At 37.1% G+C, this 18,714-nt stretch overlaps 1 protein-coding gene across 1 annotated transcript; it reads right to left on the minus strand.

Moving 5' to 3' along the window:
- Positions 1-6,122: 6,122 nt before the first annotated feature.
- Positions 6,123-18,243, minus strand: nr2f5 (nuclear receptor subfamily 2, group F, member 5). Its single transcript, XM_016536379.1, has 4 exons — positions 17,189-18,243; positions 9,531-9,811; positions 8,863-9,109; positions 6,123-7,461 (listed from the first exon to the last, which is right to left on the minus strand). Exons 1-4 carry the CDS (start codon positions 17,553-17,555, stop codon positions 7,145-7,147), a joined length of 1,212 nt encoding a protein of 403 aa, XP_016391865.1. The 5' UTR covers positions 17,556-18,243; the 3' UTR covers positions 6,123-7,144.
- Positions 18,244-18,714: the final 471 nt, after the last annotated feature.

The raw sequence follows: 18,714 nt of genomic DNA on the forward strand, positions 1-18,714 counted from the left end.
GAGCTGCAAACAGGGGCAGCCAACCCTGGGACCAACACACCAGCACTTAATACACACATCTCACACTATTCACCCCTGCGTACACACTTTTTCTGCTTTCTCACACCTTCACCGCAGCCATACGCAAAACGGCAAAGCTGAAAATCATCAATAGCATTTTTTTTTTTTTGCGGTGTGCATGCAGGTAGATGCATTGAGAGTTCATGATTTAAATCTTCTGCATCGCTGTGCAATAGTGTACGCGCACACCAGCAACATACGCAAACATCCTAACACGACACGCCCAGCGGGGCGATTGCAAAATGCGGCACAGGGGTCACGGACGGGTTAGTGTCGAACATATCATTCCCGTCTCTGTTTGGCATTCTGTTGCAAATGTCACAAGGGAGGGACTACAGAAACGCTAGGCAGCATAAACTCCACTTTCTGAGGTGAAAGCTGAATTACTGGTAAGAGTCCCATTAACATCAGCATTGTGTTGTGAAGTGGGGCGAATGTGAGCCGGAGGGTGTCAAACAGGGGTGAACAGAGTCCTATAGGAGATGGTACTGTACATACTGGACTACAAGAGTACTGGCAGCATGCTAGACATAGAAAGCACAGGCCTTACATAACCTGACTCAACTGATTTATCCTTTGCTTTATTCAAAATAAGATTTAGAAAAGCACCTATTTTCATCGTATAAATACTGAATTACTGAATATCAACATAATGACTTTAAAAATATATCCAATACACTGCCAGTCAAAAGTGTGGGGTCAGTAAGATATTTGAATGTTTTTGAAATGTTTCTTATGCTCACCAAGACGGCATTCATTTGACAAAATACAGTAAAAACATGAAATATTGTTATAATTTAAAATAATTGTTTTCTATTTTAATATATTTGATTCCTGTGATGTCAAAGCTGAATTTTCAGCATCATTACCCCAGTCCCCAGTGTCACATGATCCTTCAATAATCATTTTCATTTGCTGCTCAAGAAACATTTATTAACCTTATCAATGATGAAAACAGTTGCTTAATATTGTTGTGGAAACAATTATATATATTTTTTCAGGATTCTTTGATGAATAGAAAGTTCAAAAGAACAACATTTATTTGAAATACACTGAACATGTGGTGGGCTGGCAGAGACACAATGAACATCTGTGGCACCGGCTTGGAATCGCTGCGTGTCTGTGATGAAAAATGCTGAGGGCACAAGACAAAACAGTACACAGACTAATGAATTCAGTGCATGTGTAATTTATTACGAGCAGACGGGCCCCTCGATTCTTTCTGGTGTGGAACCGCATGCTACAATCGTGTGAAATGAGTCAAATTAAATACGCATTATCAAGAGGGAGCAATTGAGATGTCATGTAAGGTCATTATACTTTGACCCACAAAAAGTTCACATAATAGTATCATAAATGTACTTTATTTGGTCATTTGATGTCATTCATGTCATTTCAAACACATATGCAATTAATTTTTTTTCACATGGAAGAGGAAAGGAGACATCTTTAATGACAGTTCATAGTGACTATTATCATTAACCTCCAAAAAAAGATAATAAAAGTAGTAGCACTGAAAAAAATGGCTAAACAATTTCACATTTTTAGTAATTGAAAGTGTGAAATTTTTGAAGGAGAAAGACTGAAAGATCATTTTTACAGTGCAGAATGTAGTATAAAAATAGTTTTAAACCTCATGTTGTATTTGGGTCATTTTGACCCGGGGAGGATTTTCTTTTTGCTGAAAATGCCACTGGACTAAAACTTTCTGACTTTGCTTAACACGCACAAAAAAAAAAAGTATAATTTTTGTTCTTTTGGGGGGATTTTTTCCCCACCTTGTTACATTTGTGGTATTCTAAGTAAAAATTGACCGACCTACAAAAAGTGCTTATAAATTTCTTAACTTTATTAACTTGTTTTCTTTCAATTAGCACAGGTTTTGTATTTATTTTGGAACTGACTGATCGTAGGCCTCATTGATCTAAGCTTATGCACCTCAGTTTTTGAGTGATCATTGCCAAAATTATCCACAAATAATGTTTTTTTTTCACTTAAAATCTGAGATGCATGAGCTCAGATCAGTGAGGCCTACAATCAATCACTTCCAAAAATACAGAAATAAAAATCCTGTGCTCATTGCAAGAAAACAAGTCACATGGAAGAGGAAAGGGGACATCTTTAACGACAGTTCATAGTGACTATTATCATTAACCTCCAAAAAAGATTATAAAAGTAGTAGCACTGAAAAAAGTGGCTAAACAATTTCAAATTTTTAGTAATTGAAAGTGTGACGTTTTTGAAGGAGAAAGACTGAAAGATAATTTTTACAGTGCAGAATGTAGTATAAAAATAGTTTTAACCCTCATGTTGTATTTGGGCCATTTTGACCCGGGGAGGATTTTCTTTTTGCTGAAAATGCCACTGGACTAAAACTTTCTGACTTTGCTTAACACACACACACAAAAAAAGTATAATTTTTGTTCTTTTGGGGAGATTTTTTCCCCACCTTGTTACATTTGTGGTGTTCTAAGTCAAAAATGACCGACCTACAAAAAGTGCTTATAAATTTTTTATGCTATTTTATTACCAAATTTTGGATTAAACTTTTTTATTAACTTGTTTTCTTTCAACACTTTAAAAAATGCTGGGTTGTTTCAACCCAACTTTGGGTCAAATATGGACTAACCCAACCGTTCCAACCGTTGTATAATTTTTGTTCTTTTGGGGGGATTTTTTCCCCACCTTGTTACATTTGTGGTATTCTAAGTAAAAATTGACCGACCTACAAAAAGTGCTTATAAATTTCTTAACTTTATTAACTTGTTTTCTTTCAATTAGCACAGGTTTTGTATTTATTTTGGAACTGACTGATCGTAGGCCTCATTGATCTAAGCTTATGCACCTCAGTTTTTGAGTGATCATTGCCAAAATTATCCACAAATAATGTTTTTTTTTCACTTAAAATCTGAGATGCATGAGCTCAGATCAGTGAGGCCTACAATCAATCACTTCCAAAAATACAGAAATAAAAATCCTGTGCTCATTGCAAGAAAACAAGTTGATAAAAAGATCGAATCCATAATTTGGTGATAATATATCATAATGAGAGATTTACAAGCAATCAATTTTTGACTGGGAACACCAAATTAGGATTTTCAAGAGTCAAAGTCATACCATAACTGAGGAGCAGATAAAAAAAAATTGTCATTATACAACCAATTGTCTCAAATCTTATTTGTGTTTGCGTCAGATTCATTAAAGGTGCATTGCTACATCAAAATAGTCATTAACACCAAAAGCTACTGGTTTCTGTGTGTTGTAGCTGAGTGAAAATGGTCAAATAGAGAGTTTTGTGGTGTGTTTTGTCCATCTTCGAGCCTGATATCTCCCAAACTGGGTAAACTATTTCTTTAAAAATCAGTTAAGCAAACATATTAATTGATCAAAACTTGCAGATACCAACTGCTCAGACAAACACAGCATATAGTGGCAGATGTTGTCAATCGTCAAAGTGAACATGACAGGAAATTTGCCTAAAGGCTTCGAGGACTGAGCGCTGTGTATCTCATCTCAGATCCCTTTCTGTTAATAGTTCAATGGCATGTCATCTCTCCAACAATTACCCTGTCCTTACTGTACCGAACGACTCGATAGAATATGACTGTGATCTAATGTAGTAGATCCATCAGTGCTGGTGTCATGGCAGGGGAGTTCAATGTGCAGCTCTGCAAAGGGCATAGACAGTACAGTTTGTTAGCGATGTACAGGCGTATACAGAATCTGTGCATGCAAAACTCAGCAGGAGACGTGTAAAAATCTTTTACAAAGTTATAAACATATTTTCTGCCAGTTGAGTCCAAAGGTCTCAGACTACCCTGAAAATCTGGGATTCAAAACTTAATTTAAACGGGGAAATAGAAAGTTTAAATAAGATTTCTAAACATAAAAAACATTTTGATGTAAAATAAATAAGAAATTAATATTTTTTTGATAATATTTTTTAAAATCATATATTTTATATAAAACTGAATAATAATTTAGATCATATTTTTTCATATAGATTCAAAAAAGAAACATTTTGACAAAATAAAAAAAATTATCTATTTAATAATATTATTTTAGAGCATAGTTAATATAAAATTGGGTAAAAATTTAGATCATAATTTATTTAATATAAATTAAAAAAAGAAGAAATTAGACAAAATAAACAAGAAATTAATAATTATTTTATAATGATTTATTTAATAATTGAAAATTAAATCATTTTAATGATTTGTTTGATATAAATTTAATACAAAGAAAATACTAATTTAGTACTAAATTGTTTGGAATAATAATTCCAAAGTCGAATAATAATTAGACCATAATTTATTTCATATGAATTAAAAACAAAGAAACTAGTATTTCGTTATATTATTTATTTGAATAAGTATTACTAATAGTAATAAATTATTTGAAATAGAAGTCTTTTGTTACATTATAAATGTCTTTACTGTCACGTTGGATTAATTTAATGCATCCTTGCTGAATAATAGTAATTTCTTTAAAAAAAGTAAATACATTAGTACCAGTAGTAAATTAGTATTTGTTTAAAAAATATTTTATATCAATACATAATTGAAATAATATTTTTAAATGTAATATTTATATAATTGTATGCACTGTTTGAGGTTACTAATTAAAAATAATCAAATGTGTGGCAAAGTGAATTCTCTTTGTACATGAATCATCAGGTTTTGTTCATGTCAGCTTGAGTGCTGCTGTTATTAAAGCAAAAAGAGGACACGATCGCTCTGTCCACTCTTATAGAATTGTCTAGAATCAGTGAACTTTTAACGCAATGTGTGTCACTGGGCATCAGTTCAGTATGTGACTCACAGAGCCCTCGTGAACACAAATAAACAGCTGAGCTAATGAGGAGCAGAAACTGTGCCTTTCGAAAAACCGTCGAACAAATATATGATCAAAAATACAGTCAAAATAGAAATGTTGTGAAATATTATTATAATTTAAAATAACTGTTTTCTGTTTGAATATATTTTACAACGTAATTTATTCCTGTGATGCAAAGCTGAATTTTCAGCATCATTACGCCAGTCTTCATCCTCGTCAGGCCCTCTTTAAGGATTTATAACAGCTACAGGAAGGGTGGACGACTTTGTTAAAATGCTATGGGCATTTTGGTCCCGGTGACTGTGCTGGAGGAAGTTCTTTTAGTCACAGTCATTAGTTTTATGAGATTGTGATTTTTGGATTGGAAAACAAAATGGATTTCATTTTCAAATGAAAAACACCTAAATAAATGGGGTTTTGATTTCAGATCCCATATAAGCAATCGTCCAAAACTTCTCCAGTACAGCCTTGTGTGTTCCCTCAAACCGCCGCAGGGCAGGAGCTCCGCTTTAGCAGCTGGCTTCCTGACAGAGAGCCAAAAATGAGAGACCTCGTATGCACAAAGACTGACCTCAATTCAGTTTGACGTCTCAACTATTGATCTGACTGGCCGACCCTCCCAGAGACAGACCGCTTGCCCTTGTGGCCAGTGTTCAAGTTTGTGTATATATATATATATATATATATATACACACACACATTTTCTAGTTTGACAAGATTTATGTTGATCTGTTTAGTGCAAATCCAATTCAAATCCAATTCAAATATGTCTGTACAGTGGTTCTTACCATCAATCATGGTATTATGAACATTGACCTGGAAAAATGGAATGCTTTTTGCCATGGAGTTAAATACCTGAGGAAAACCTGTTTCAGTCAGCCAGATGCATCAGCATTTATGTACAACAGTGGCTTAAAAAAACGTAAAAACTAAGGATTTAGTTTTAAGGATTGGCCCAAACTGGAATAATAGGAGAATAAAAGGTGAAACAGGAACAAAATGCCACAAAAAAACAACAGCAGCTATTCTGTGAATGACAGATTTTATTTCATGAATAAATTTTTCCAAACCTAAAATACAGAAAAACATACTTTGATAGAAATATTCTGTGAACTAATACAACAGGTCCTGCTTTTAAAGGTCCCAATGGCTTTTATATCCAAATGCTGCCTTAAAAGCTGTAGTGCCATGTTAAAAAATGTGACAAAGGGGTTTAAACATATTCAAACGAGCAAGAAAGTAACAAAAATACTTGATGAAACCAACAGTATGCTACACAATAAACCTGGTCATCAAAGGCAGACTATTGGCATAATTGAGGTCTTGAGTTTGTCGGGTCAATTAGGATAATCTGGGTCATTTTTGCACGTTTGACTGCCCACTCAACACTTTACACAATTAAATGAGACTTTACCCTAAGACAACCCAGCTAGAATATGGTAATGTTAGCATAGACTATGTTGGCTTGGACACATCAGAGCTTTCCTGACATTCCCAAATGTTCCAGAATTCCCTATTTTACCCTAGTGTTTTTTTCTTGAAGCTACAGGAGCTAAAGACCTGTATTTAACAAGATGCATGTTGTGCTTGACACGGCAACATTCTGTCTAGATGTGCTGAATATTTGGATGCAGCTGAGAAAAGCACGGAAAATGAGGGTTATCTGGCTGGTTTCAAGTGCCTCTTTCAAGTCTCTTTCCCTTTATCAGAGACCTAAACGCAAAAATCAACAAGACAAAGAGAATTTCACCTTAGTCATTAGTTCCACAAAATGCTCCCGAGAGTTTGGTTGCCTGTCCTACTTTGGCAATGGCTTTCTCTCCAACGAGTCCTGCAAGAGTCATGCTTTTCTCTCGGTTGTACTTGGGGTGAAATACAAACCCCCAACCAAACGGACAGAATCTTGACTCTCCCGTTAATACAAGTGGTGCGGTTTTCGAGGTCCATCTAATAGTTGTTCTGGTAAAGTTTTGGCATCAGCTTTAATGGCTTCTGATTGAGTCAAAATCAGGAATGGACGTGGCACTTTGGGCCAAACAGTCCTTGTTCATAGAAAACATCTGTAGGAAACATTCCGGTGTCTATATGAACGCTGTGGTCCATACCCATTGACAAAACAAACGGCTGGTGCTTCAGGTAAGTGAGCAGGTGATGATGTGGCAGAAAGGGGTGTGGCTTGCTGACAGATTCTCTGTATTGGCCATGACCCCATGGCGGCGGGGGTATGATATGGATTATGGGGGCGGGATCAGGGCCCGTTCTCATTGTAATGGAGCGAGATGGGCCGGTCTCTCTGGACGGGCATGTAAGGCCAATTGTAGCTGGAGCCGGAAAGCAGCATGTCCCGCAGCAGGGTCTCGATGGGTGTTTTGCCTACCAGTCGCACAAAGAACAGCTGTTCGATAACGGGAGAAGAAACAATGCGCAGGGAGGGCAGTCGTAACAACAGGCGGCCGAATCGATTGGGTTGATTGGGGTATTGGTTCCGCACATACTCCTCAAGAGCGCACTGGGACTTTTCCTGGATGCTCTCCACATGGGCCACATCAGACAGACCCATGGCATCTGAAGAAGAAAGTAAAAACAGATGGGAAAATTAAGGAATACTGTAGTATCTATCAACCCATCTATCTCCATCTATCCATCAATCAATCAAACAATCTGCTTAGCAATATCTATCTATCTGTCCATCCATCCATCAGTGCATTAACTCCTAGTTAAACTGGATTGCGGTTTCTTACTGAAAAAGACACATCTGTAAAATTGCAGATGTGTAAAATTGCAGGTGTTTAAGGCATGATCCCCTTCGTCATTCTCTCTGTCACGCTACTTATCATTGGTGTACGCGTACACTTCTGCTGAGCTTCAGTTCTGATAACAAAAGATTAATTGCTTCATATTTCTATGAGGGCGAGGATACCCGCTGAGCGGGACCTAACCACCACTTCTGTCCCATGAGTCCAGATAAAGACATCTATAGTTACGGTAGGGAGCATTTTGTAAAGGGGGCACTGATGCGTCAGTCCCTGGCATAATCTCAGCGGTGACAAGCCTTGCGTGCTTCTACACCAGCCCCCCTCGCGCTGGCGTTGGATGGCAAAGGCATCCCCCTCTGTCTTTGTGTTTCACAGTGTGAACACGTGCTGGGAGCTGCCACTGTATTGCGTTGGGCAATCGGGGCGACTGGCTGACATTAGAGGCCTGTTGGGTGATGTGAGGTTATAGGAGGTTTGGGCTGAGGTTACGGGCCACAAGAGTTTGTCTGTCCCTGTTAGCTCATGCCTGCGAGTCCCGGCAGGGGTGGAGGGGGGCTTTGGCTGGAATTGCAGGATGGATCACATTGATGCCCTGGGCTACAGAGGTTATGTAGGTCACAGCCAGACTGAAGCGAATCCCTATTGCTGCAACTCAGCATGCATAATTCAGTCATGTTGGTGGACGTTGAGCTGGGGCGGGAGGCTGCTTGCCTGGTTTCAATAATAGATGGAAGTGTGAAGGATTGAGTGATAAAAAAAAATGAATCGAGAGCGGTGAGTTCAGCCATCCATTTGGGAAAAGTATAGGTCTGAGCTGGAAAAGGTTTTCTGACAGGTAGAGCACGGAATCAGAAATAATCTAAACCAGTGGGCAAGACATCTCAGAGTCTGGAGCTTTGTACCAAAGTTTTGGCAGCGGCACAGGAAATTCTGCCCGTTGTGAATGTTTTGGGTGTAACACGTTATTTGTACTGTAATGTATGTTATGTAATCAGGTACCCTTTCTATGTATTTAGTTTATTTAATAACAAACACGATTGGAAACCTCACGAAATAGTCAGTACTACTGATAACTAGACCTAAACACATTAACAAAACAGGTCCAGGTGTTTTCTAAATGGTATTATTGAAGTGGAAACTGTGCTTCTAAAATCAACTCATATAGTAAATACTAATCACACCAAGTAGCCTTAAGGTTAGTTAGTCTTACCAGAGGTGAAGAGTACGATGGACTTCAGGCAGGAGTACTCGGCCGTGTCTACCTGAAGGGCTTTCAATTTCTCCACTTGCTCTTGGAAGACGCGTATGTGGTCCATGAAGGCCACCACCCGTTCGGCTGACATGGGGGAGGCGTGTAGACCAGCAGCGGCCAGCAGGGGCGCTACATGCAGCGGCATAGAGCACTGAGCAGCATTCAAAACGAACAGCTCACTCCACGACATGCGCAAGAGCGCCACCTACACACGAAAAAGCACACGTGTGGGAGATTGCAACAGATGGTCTTTTTTTAAAAATGAAAAGCACTGAAAAAAAAAACTTTAAAATATAAAATCCATAAATACAAATGTGTGCGTTTCTTGTTCAAAAGTCATAAAATAAATAAGAAATATATATTACTAGGCAGAAAAATAACCACTTTTCAAATAAAATAAAATAAAATAATAAAAAATGTTAAATACAAATATTTAAAAAATATTAGATAAGATAAACATTATATTAAGTAAATTTAGTATTTTACTTTATTTTACCAGTTTATAAAATAAATTAAAATAAAATATATGTATTCATTTATAATATAAATAGACAAATATTTAAGAATATAAAATAAAATTAAAAATATAAAAAAATATAAATAAAGTAAAAATTAACTTGATTTACCTGGTCCATGAGCTGCAGGTCAGGAAAGAAAGGGATGTTCTTCGCCCACTCCACAGCGCTGAAGAGCAAACGGGCGGCCAATTCACAGATGTTCTCAATGCCCATTAGGTTGTTGGACTGCATGCACTGGGCTCCGTAGCGGGACGTGGGGTACGGCTCGGCCCGTAGGAGCAAAGAGATGAAGCCTGAGAGATATGGCTGCCCATTGTAAGGTTCACTCCCGTTGCTCAGGTACTGTCCTGGACTGGACTGCGAGTTGGACATACGTCCCCTTTGGACAGCTGGGGTAGAGAAAATAAAAAGCAAAGAGCCATTAGAAGTGGATATTGATGTGTTTACTTGCAAAAACTACCAAATCCATCCGCCACAATAGATCAAGTCCCCTTCTGCTTTCTAACGTCTAAGTGACTGCAGTCATAGCATCTGTGAAACCCATCAGAGAGATGCTGAGCCCTCTGCTATCCATCAATGAGTAATGAGTGAGTGAACACTATGGGTGAAATGGTGTTTTTCACACTTCTTCAAACAAATGGTTCAGCCAGAGGCGAAAGGGGAAAGCAGAGGCCATTCCTGTAATGACGCAGCTCAGTGCCCATTTGGGAAACACCTGTTCAGCTATCCTGCTGTCTGGCCAATAACTCCATTTACTATAAACCAGAGGGAGCAGGAAATGAACACAGAATGTGTGTGTGTAAGAGAGAGTGACAAAAACCCAGAGGAAAATGTTACTGCTCAGAGGTTCCACAGACAGACAGATAGAGTTTGGTGTGTGTCAACATTATCTCAGTTGTTACTTATAAATGACAGACCAGGACCTGAAGGTATCATTATCATTTTATTTTAATCATTTGAATAAAACATTTATTTGAATATAAAATATGTTTGGCACATTTTAAGAATGCAAACCCTGAATCAGATGAAAGGTAAGGGGGAGTTGAGGTTGAAAGAATGACTAAAAAGAGGAACAAGGGCTGAGAAACAGATATAGAAAGTGTAGGCAGATCCAGGCAGATTAATTGACCAATATTTGAGATTGTCAGCATCAGCCCAGCAATCAGATTAGGGCAGCCATCCAGTGAAACCACCTACACTACGACCAACAATACAGGCACTCAGTAACCTCTAGCTATGGAATCACACAAGATCAGGGCTCACTATAGTGATTAAAAGGAAGGAAAAAGGCCACAACACTCTTATTATGATATGACATACACTCACAGTTTCCTTTAGGAAGGAAGAGTAAGTGGAGAAAAAGAATGATGAGGATTCAGAAACTTTAGTAATGGAAATTGCAGCCACAAAATGAATGCTTTTATAATGTACATAATTTACAACAAGAATGACAGAAGCTTTTTCTCTTTCTTGTTTTATACAGTAGCAGAAGATGTTTTATGCATGTGATTTGTGGACAAACAATAGTACAGCTATCTTAAAGGTACAATATGTAAGATTTTTTTATTAAAATATTCCAAAACCTCTAGAACAGTGTTATATATTTTGCTGACTTGTGTACTTACATTATCCCAAATGTTTCGAAGAATGTTTAAATCCAGAGAAATAAGCAATTTTAACTAGTGACACGGACCGTGTCTATAGTGTCATTGTGTCGCCTGCCAATGACGTCATAACCCCTCGATTTCCGGTTTTATTTTGTAGAAAACATGGAAACACCAAAGACGCTTTAATATGTTGTGCGTTTTAATAGACCGGTGACGACCGCACAGAGTAGCATTATAACAGAAGTTTCAAATATATCTAGTATGATAAAACAGCACTGCTTTTTTCCCCCACATACGCACGACCGGAAGGAGCGGTAACTATGTCTTTGTCTCTTTGTTTATTTTGAATACGCGCCCTCTAGCGGCGAAAATTACATATTGTGCCTTTAAGTTGGAGTCAGTAGGATTTTTTTTATGTTTTTGAAAGAAAACTCTTTAAGCTCATTAAGGCTGCATTTATTTGATCAAAAATACATACAAAAACAGTAATATTGTGAAATATTATTACGATGTAAAATAACTGTTTTCTATTTGAATATCTTTTAAAATGTAATTTATTCCTGTGATGCAAAGCTGAATTTTCAGCATCATTACTCCAGTCTTCAGTGTCATTCTACAAACATTTCTTATTATTATCAATGTTGAAAACAGTTGTGCTGCTTAATATTTTTTGTGGAAACTACAAACATTTTCTTTTTTAGGATTCTCTGATGAATAGAAAGTTAAAAGAAGAGCATTTATGTAAAATATTTTTTTTTAACAAAGCTGTTTTTTTTCCCTGGACCTTTTTCTCACATTATTTCTCTCTGCATAAAGCAGAACAGAAACTCAGGATGGAGAACTGTAAAAAAAAAAAAAAAGAAAAAAAAAAAGAGCAAATTTAATCAGGCACTCTTGCAGCATACATTTCTTCAGAGCTGAAGTTGATCTGCATTCCTATGAGGTTCTGATAAATCAATAAGTGAACATGCTAACACTCGACTCACACTCAAAGGTCAATAGTTACGGTAGCTGGACCTTCCTGTTCCTCATTTGTTTTCACTGTTGTTGTTCTCTCCTGAAAAAGGCTGTGATGGAGCTCCAACATACCATAAGACATGGAGGGTGGGGACAGGTGCACAATATTTGAAGTTGTTGTTTTTTTAAATGGCTATATTTAGCGTTCTTTTCTTTTTTATTATTATTTTATTTTTAATTTTAGTCATTTTAGTACTGCAACTTGCAGTTTTTCATCTAATATTTATATTCATTTTTATTAAAAGCTTTATTTCAATTAATAAATAGTATTTTTATAGTTTCAGTTAAGAATAACAACTATTAGCATATTATTAGCATAACAATAGAGTAAAAGCAATGTCTTAAAGGGGTCATATGATGCTTTTTTAAAGATCATTATTTTGTGTATTTGGTGTAACAGAATATGTTGACATGTTATGCCCCTGTTTTTTTAGTTAGATACAGTGCAAAAATGTTTTACATCATAATTTCTTTATTTTACAATTTTCCAGATTCCTAAAACTTTGTTTAAATCCTTTTTAAAAAGAAAAAGAGGTCTCAGACTTTTGAACACGACGTGTTTGTGTTTGAAGAATCACAAGGCTTTACGTTACACAGCAAATCAGCTAGAAGGAAGAGTCACCTCTGCCGGAGGTCACCTGTTTAAACGGGTTGAACAGCAGGATTAGCCAATCGACCAGGTGGCAGAGTGATATTTACCCAAACCCCACAGAGAGCCGTCACATTTGGACTTTGCTATGATCCTGTCTATTATTAATGTTTACTTTCCATTGACCTATATTTCACCCTGCACATGGGAAGTGACTGACTTATAGGTCATGGGATGAAGTCACAGTTTCAGCACATTTCCAGAGGCGCTCGGCAGAAGCAGCACGTGGCGGACATCTGCCAAAATCCTAATGTGACATTTGCACATCCTGGTCCATTCTGCATGAAATCGTATACAAAAATCTGCTTGGATTACATATTTGAAATAGATTTGTGCCTTTTTTTTGCGAGATTGTTGTGGTTGGTTGCTTACGAGTGTTATTTTAGTATCACTGACAAACTATTATCTATTATTAGTTGTATTTATTTTTTTAATTTTAGTTAGCGTTTTAGCAATTTTGTTGTGTTTGCCATTTTTATTAGTTTTTTAATACTGTATTTGATTACAGTTAACATTTACTTTATTTCAATTACAAAAATGTTTAGGTTTAATTAACTAATACCCCAGCTGCTTACTGCCTCAAGTCAAAAAATCCCACCCCCAAATCTCTCTATATATTCTGGTCTATATGACTCAAGTCCCTCATTCAATGTAAGTCTATGAGATTTTGTATGCCAGCACTTCTGCTGTGAATGTCAGACTTCATTCAGTTCATACTGGTCGTTTTCTAGTTCTGACAAAGGTCACGGCCTTGCGCACAGAGCATTCCAGCAGATGCACGTACTTGCAGAAGCCTGTGGAACTGACAAGGCAATCACACTGCTTTCTTTCAATCAGAAGTGCCCTTTGTCAGGCTGGAATGTCAGTCATGTCAAGAGCAGCCGTAAGGTGTAAAAACAGGTAGAGCGATCGAAGAAGAGGACGCTAGGAGGAAGATCATCTCTGTGAGTCTAAGACATGAACGCACTAGCTGAATCCTTCTGGTCTTGAGTTTCAGATCAATCTGTTGTTACTTACATTTACACTCTTAAAAAGGTTTATTGGCGTTGATGGTTCCATGAAGAAACTTTAACATCCATAGAAGCTTTAATGGAACCTTTATATTGGAAAAAGGTTCTTTAGATTAAAATGTTCTTTATAACAAGAAGAACTGTTCACTGCAGGCTCTTTGGGGAATCGAAAATGTTTGGGTTTTTTTCTACGGCATTGCTGTGAAAACACTATTTTGGAACCTTTATGTGTAGATTCCAAACCTGCATTCTTCATTATTTATGAGTAAAAATTTTTAGAAATGTTCACTTGTGTTCGTCAGATAAAATGGCAGCATATGGGTTTGGAACAACCTGAGGATGAGTAAATAATGACAGATATTTCACTTTGTGTTGGGTTACATCAACTGACGCACTTCTGGCTTCTTTGAAGTTTCCACAGAACATCCCCAGAAGGTTCTCATGTGGAATCAGGTTGTAAAACCATCTATTTTTTAACAGAGAAAGGTCACATTCTGTTCATTCATTCTGTCTGAAATCTGCACTAAAAAGTACATATGTATGTGAGTACATACGTATGTGAGGGTCTGTGTAACTCGCAGCGTGATTCTACTCCATTCATTACCAAACGCACGTGATGAACTCGTAGGAGAAGAGAGTGGGATTTCTGAGCGCTGGAGAAAACAAAGAACCTTACAGAGAAATGCGTTTGACCTCATCCATAACAAGCAAGCCATGCAAAAGTTCAAGTGTTTTAAAGCTAGCAATGATCTATACCAGTGGTTCTCAATTCCAGTCCTGGGGTACCACTGCTCTGCACATTCTGTATGTCTTCCTTATTTAACGCACCTGATTCAGATCCATTAACTGAACCGAGGGCGTCAGATAAGGGAGAAATGTGCAGAGCAGTGGTACCCCAGGACTGGAACTGAGAACCACTGATCTATACTGTCAAAGCCATTATCTGCCTGATATCTGAACCATTTACTTGATCTATTGACTACCAACTCTCTATGCATTAATATTTCCATCTTCCTTTAATCAAGTAGTGCAGGGAGATTTTTAGAGTATCTTAAAGCACGCCAAATCTATATATATATATATATATATATAACACTCAAGGATTACATGAACTAGTGAACTAGATCAACCTGCAATAACCAGGTGCACAGAATCTGATTTATTTTGCACTCATACTACACTCATATTGACTCATATACTATACAATATTTAAGGAGCCCAGACACGACACTCGAGTGGAAACTGTATCACAAACTATGGATATTTTATGATATTTATGTAGTTTATTAATTTATCTATAAACATACTTACTGTATCAAAGACTGTGAGCGCATCAATTTGAACCTTGGAAGGAATCTTTAGGAAGTGCTACAAAACATTGTTCACTACAGGCCATATGGATGGATATGTGAATATTAAACATAAACCTCATGCAAGGACCACAGTACATGAAGCAAGTGTTTTGTTTGTTTGGCTCAAACTGTGTTATGACTGCAGATTATCTGTAATGGCTCAGTACAAGGTGCTTCTCTTTGCAAGTGACTGAATTGCATAATTCAGAGAAGACATCATTTATGAATGAAAAGAAGGAGGGAGCAGTGAGGCCTGTCTATATCTATTTTGTCTGTACAAATGCAACACAACCTTAGTGAAGAAGAAAATGCATATTATAGATTTAAATAAATGCATGCAGACAGTTTAAGCAATGTCTTGGCTTAACTAACCTGTTGAGGCGGCTGATGTTTTCACAAATTCAAATAAAAGTGCAAAACATAAATACTGCCATTCTAAATGATTTCAATGGTTTTACATTTTAGATTCAAATAAATTCATCACACTGTATGGGGTAAGTTGTCACAATGGAACAGCCTGTCATAGGCTTTTATTTAAAAATGTAAACAGTAAATCAATTATGAGAGACAAAACAAGTCATGAAACAAATTATAATTAATAAATCCTATAAAAACATAAACCAATGTCAAAAAATAAAACCACTGAGTATTGGACTCGTACGACTCTCATTCCTTTGTGACAACTAGCCCCGTTCTCCACTATTCACTGGGAAACTATGTTGGTATTTTTCTAATTCAACAAGCCACTATAAGGATGACTGGAAAATCCCTGAAGCAGCCAATTCAGAAGACTCTCTTGAGTTAGAGGTTAGTGTCTACTTTGACAGAAATGCAATATTATAGACGTCGCTACAGAATAATTATGGACCCATATTTGTCATTGAAACAGTCTTCTAATATGAAGCTCATATTCACATCAAAGGTCAACAGACTAGAAAAGGAGGAGAAGAAGGTTTTCTCTGATTCTTTCAGTCTGAAATCATGACTAGACAAATCTCATTTTCATAACCCAAATGAATGAGGAACTTGGCAGAGTTTTCACAATTAACTGCAGAGTGGACAACAACTTATTAAATTGTTTAATACTGAAAACTGAAAAAGTAGTAAACCCTAGCAATTTAAACTTTATTTGAAATGGACCATTTCTGAGAATTATTCCACAAATGAGTATTTAAACTCCATACTTCTCAGCTTAAACTGCAAACAAGGAATGTTCTTGATTCGTTTGTAAAAAATAAATAAATAAAAGAAAAATTATATTTTAAAACTAATTATTAAATAGCTACATTATTAAAAATAAATGTGTGCTGCAAAGAGCTTTTAAACATAGAAGCTGGAAGAAAAAAAAATTCCATCACTATGCTCATAAAATAAACATTCATTAATGGTGTTTATGTTTATCATTCTTATGAAGAACCTTTTGTTGTGTTTTCAAGTTCTTTGGAGAGAATGTTTTTGATGTTACATTGCAAGTTCTTTAGATATGGTAAACTTTAGTTTTAAGCATGACAGTAAAATAGCCACTACTCAATAATATTTGTCATATCTAACTTAATGAGTTTTCAGAATTTCTTCCTCAGTAATAAGGTCAAATGAAGTTTAATGAACTCACCACTTTGATTTTACAAGCAGCAATTAAACATCATTTTTCAATTCTAGTAGGAATTCTACTGTGAAAAAATATATACTTAAAAAAAAAAAGAAAAAAGGAGGGGTGCTTACAAAAATATTCCATGGTAACCATATTTTCCACTACAACAGTTAAAACAGTTGTTGTTAACAAAAACACTTTGGTAACATGATATCTGTAACGTCAGACTTTAAGAAAAATTACATAAGGATTCTGTTTGAAAGAGACTGGCTTATAGACAATATTGTCTACAATAATTGTATAGCAACTATGCTTTTTGGTGGAAAAGATGTTTAGAATAAAAGTTCAAATTAGAACCAAAATGCCATAGTGATGGTTCCCGTGGTTTGGTTTGACACCATTTTTTGTAATGTCTCCCAGCTTCAACTATAGCCTAATATTTGAATCATTTTACATTTCTGATCAGGTTTATCCTATCACAGGTTTTTAAAAAGTGCATTTGTCAAACGCATGCAGCAGTTCAACACTCTCAGGTCTTACCCTCTCTCCTCATTCCGACTTTCAAGCACTTCTTCAGCCGGCAGTACTGGCACTGGTTCCGATGGTGCTGGTCGATGGGACAGTCGCGGTTCCCCCGGCAGGTGTAACTCAGGTTCCGTCTGACCGAGCGCTTGAAGAAGCTCTTGCAGCCCTCGCAGGTAAACTGGCCGTAGTGTTTGCCGCTGGACTTGTCCCCGCACACCATGCAGTCCACATTGGGAATTTTGTCCCCGGAGAGCGCGTCGTTGCCCGGGGTTGAACCTGAGGGAGTTCCCGGTGTCCCGCCGGGCTCCTGACTGCACATTTGCAGCTGGGACCCGGGATCAGCCGAAATGTTCTCTTGCCACTGATTTACTACCATTGCCATGCTATCCCGCAACACTGTCTGTGGTAACGACCGATACAATGCGACTCCTTTCAAGCGGGGAGGAGAGTCCAAACGATCCTGAACGACGCTTGAGGAGATCTGGACTTCCCACCTCACAGATCTTCCGACGACAAAAACTTGATAGAGCGAAACTTTACTTCTCTACTCAGAAGAGGTCATGGAATATTTACAAAGTAAATAGGAAGGTGGCATAATTATTGTGTGAGAAATCCCAAAAACATGTTCAAGTTTCAGTCGCTCCGAATATTGTCAATTTTGAGCTAGAATGTCCGAGCGAACACGAGAAGACCACCCGTCTGAAACTTCACGATCTCGAAGTCCCACATGTGAAGTTTTGCTTTAAATGTAAGATAGGCTAACTCGCGATCGGATGTATGTAGGCTATTATTATTAGGTATTTAAAGGAAACGATAAAATAAAGAGCGTTTGCCAGTCATCTCACTGACCCGATACCAAATCATAATCTTCGTCCAAACAAGCGCGCACACGAAATATTATTGCGAAAATAAAAACGTGTAAATGAAATGAAAATGAATACGTTCTTTACGTAGGCCTATGACAGTTCTTTGTACCAGGAATGTTCCTAAATAATCCGTCCAAACTTGTATGTTATGTTTATAAGAGAAGATTCGGCGTGTTTCACTCGCCAGCTGTCCGTTTCATCTCTGAGAACCGTAGATAAGAATTCGGTGAAAGTGACACTAAACAGCCGTGGTTACCGGAGCTCCACCCACCACATTGCATATAAGGATATAGTGACCATATTAGTATATGACGCCTTCGCATGGGGCGGGGCTTGAATTCGTTGAGCTTCTCAACTGGTCAGTGGAGGTGCAAGAAAAAAAGTCTTTGTCCAATTGGACAAAGACGCTGCTCTTGCACGATTAATGAGAATTGTTTAACAGTTTCAAGCAGAGAGAATCTCAAGATATCTTGAGAAGAGACATTAACACTGATTATTATTATTATTCACCAGGTTACTAAAAGTGGCAAATGTGAATTCTACAGTTTGAATCTGTTATCTAACACTTTATTTCATAATGTTCTGGTATAGAATGAATGATTCAGTTACATATGTGACTGTTTTTTTTTTTTTAAGTACTGCACATTAAAAACTTTGATACATTGTTATTCTCAT

Source organism: Sinocyclocheilus rhinocerous, unplaced genomic scaffold (genome assembly GCF_001515625.1).
Source record: "Sinocyclocheilus rhinocerous isolate Xijiao unplaced genomic scaffold, SAMN03320098_v1.1 scaffold5, whole genome shotgun sequence".
Lineage (NCBI taxonomy): Eukaryota > Metazoa > Chordata > Actinopteri > Cypriniformes > Cyprinidae > Sinocyclocheilus > Sinocyclocheilus rhinocerous.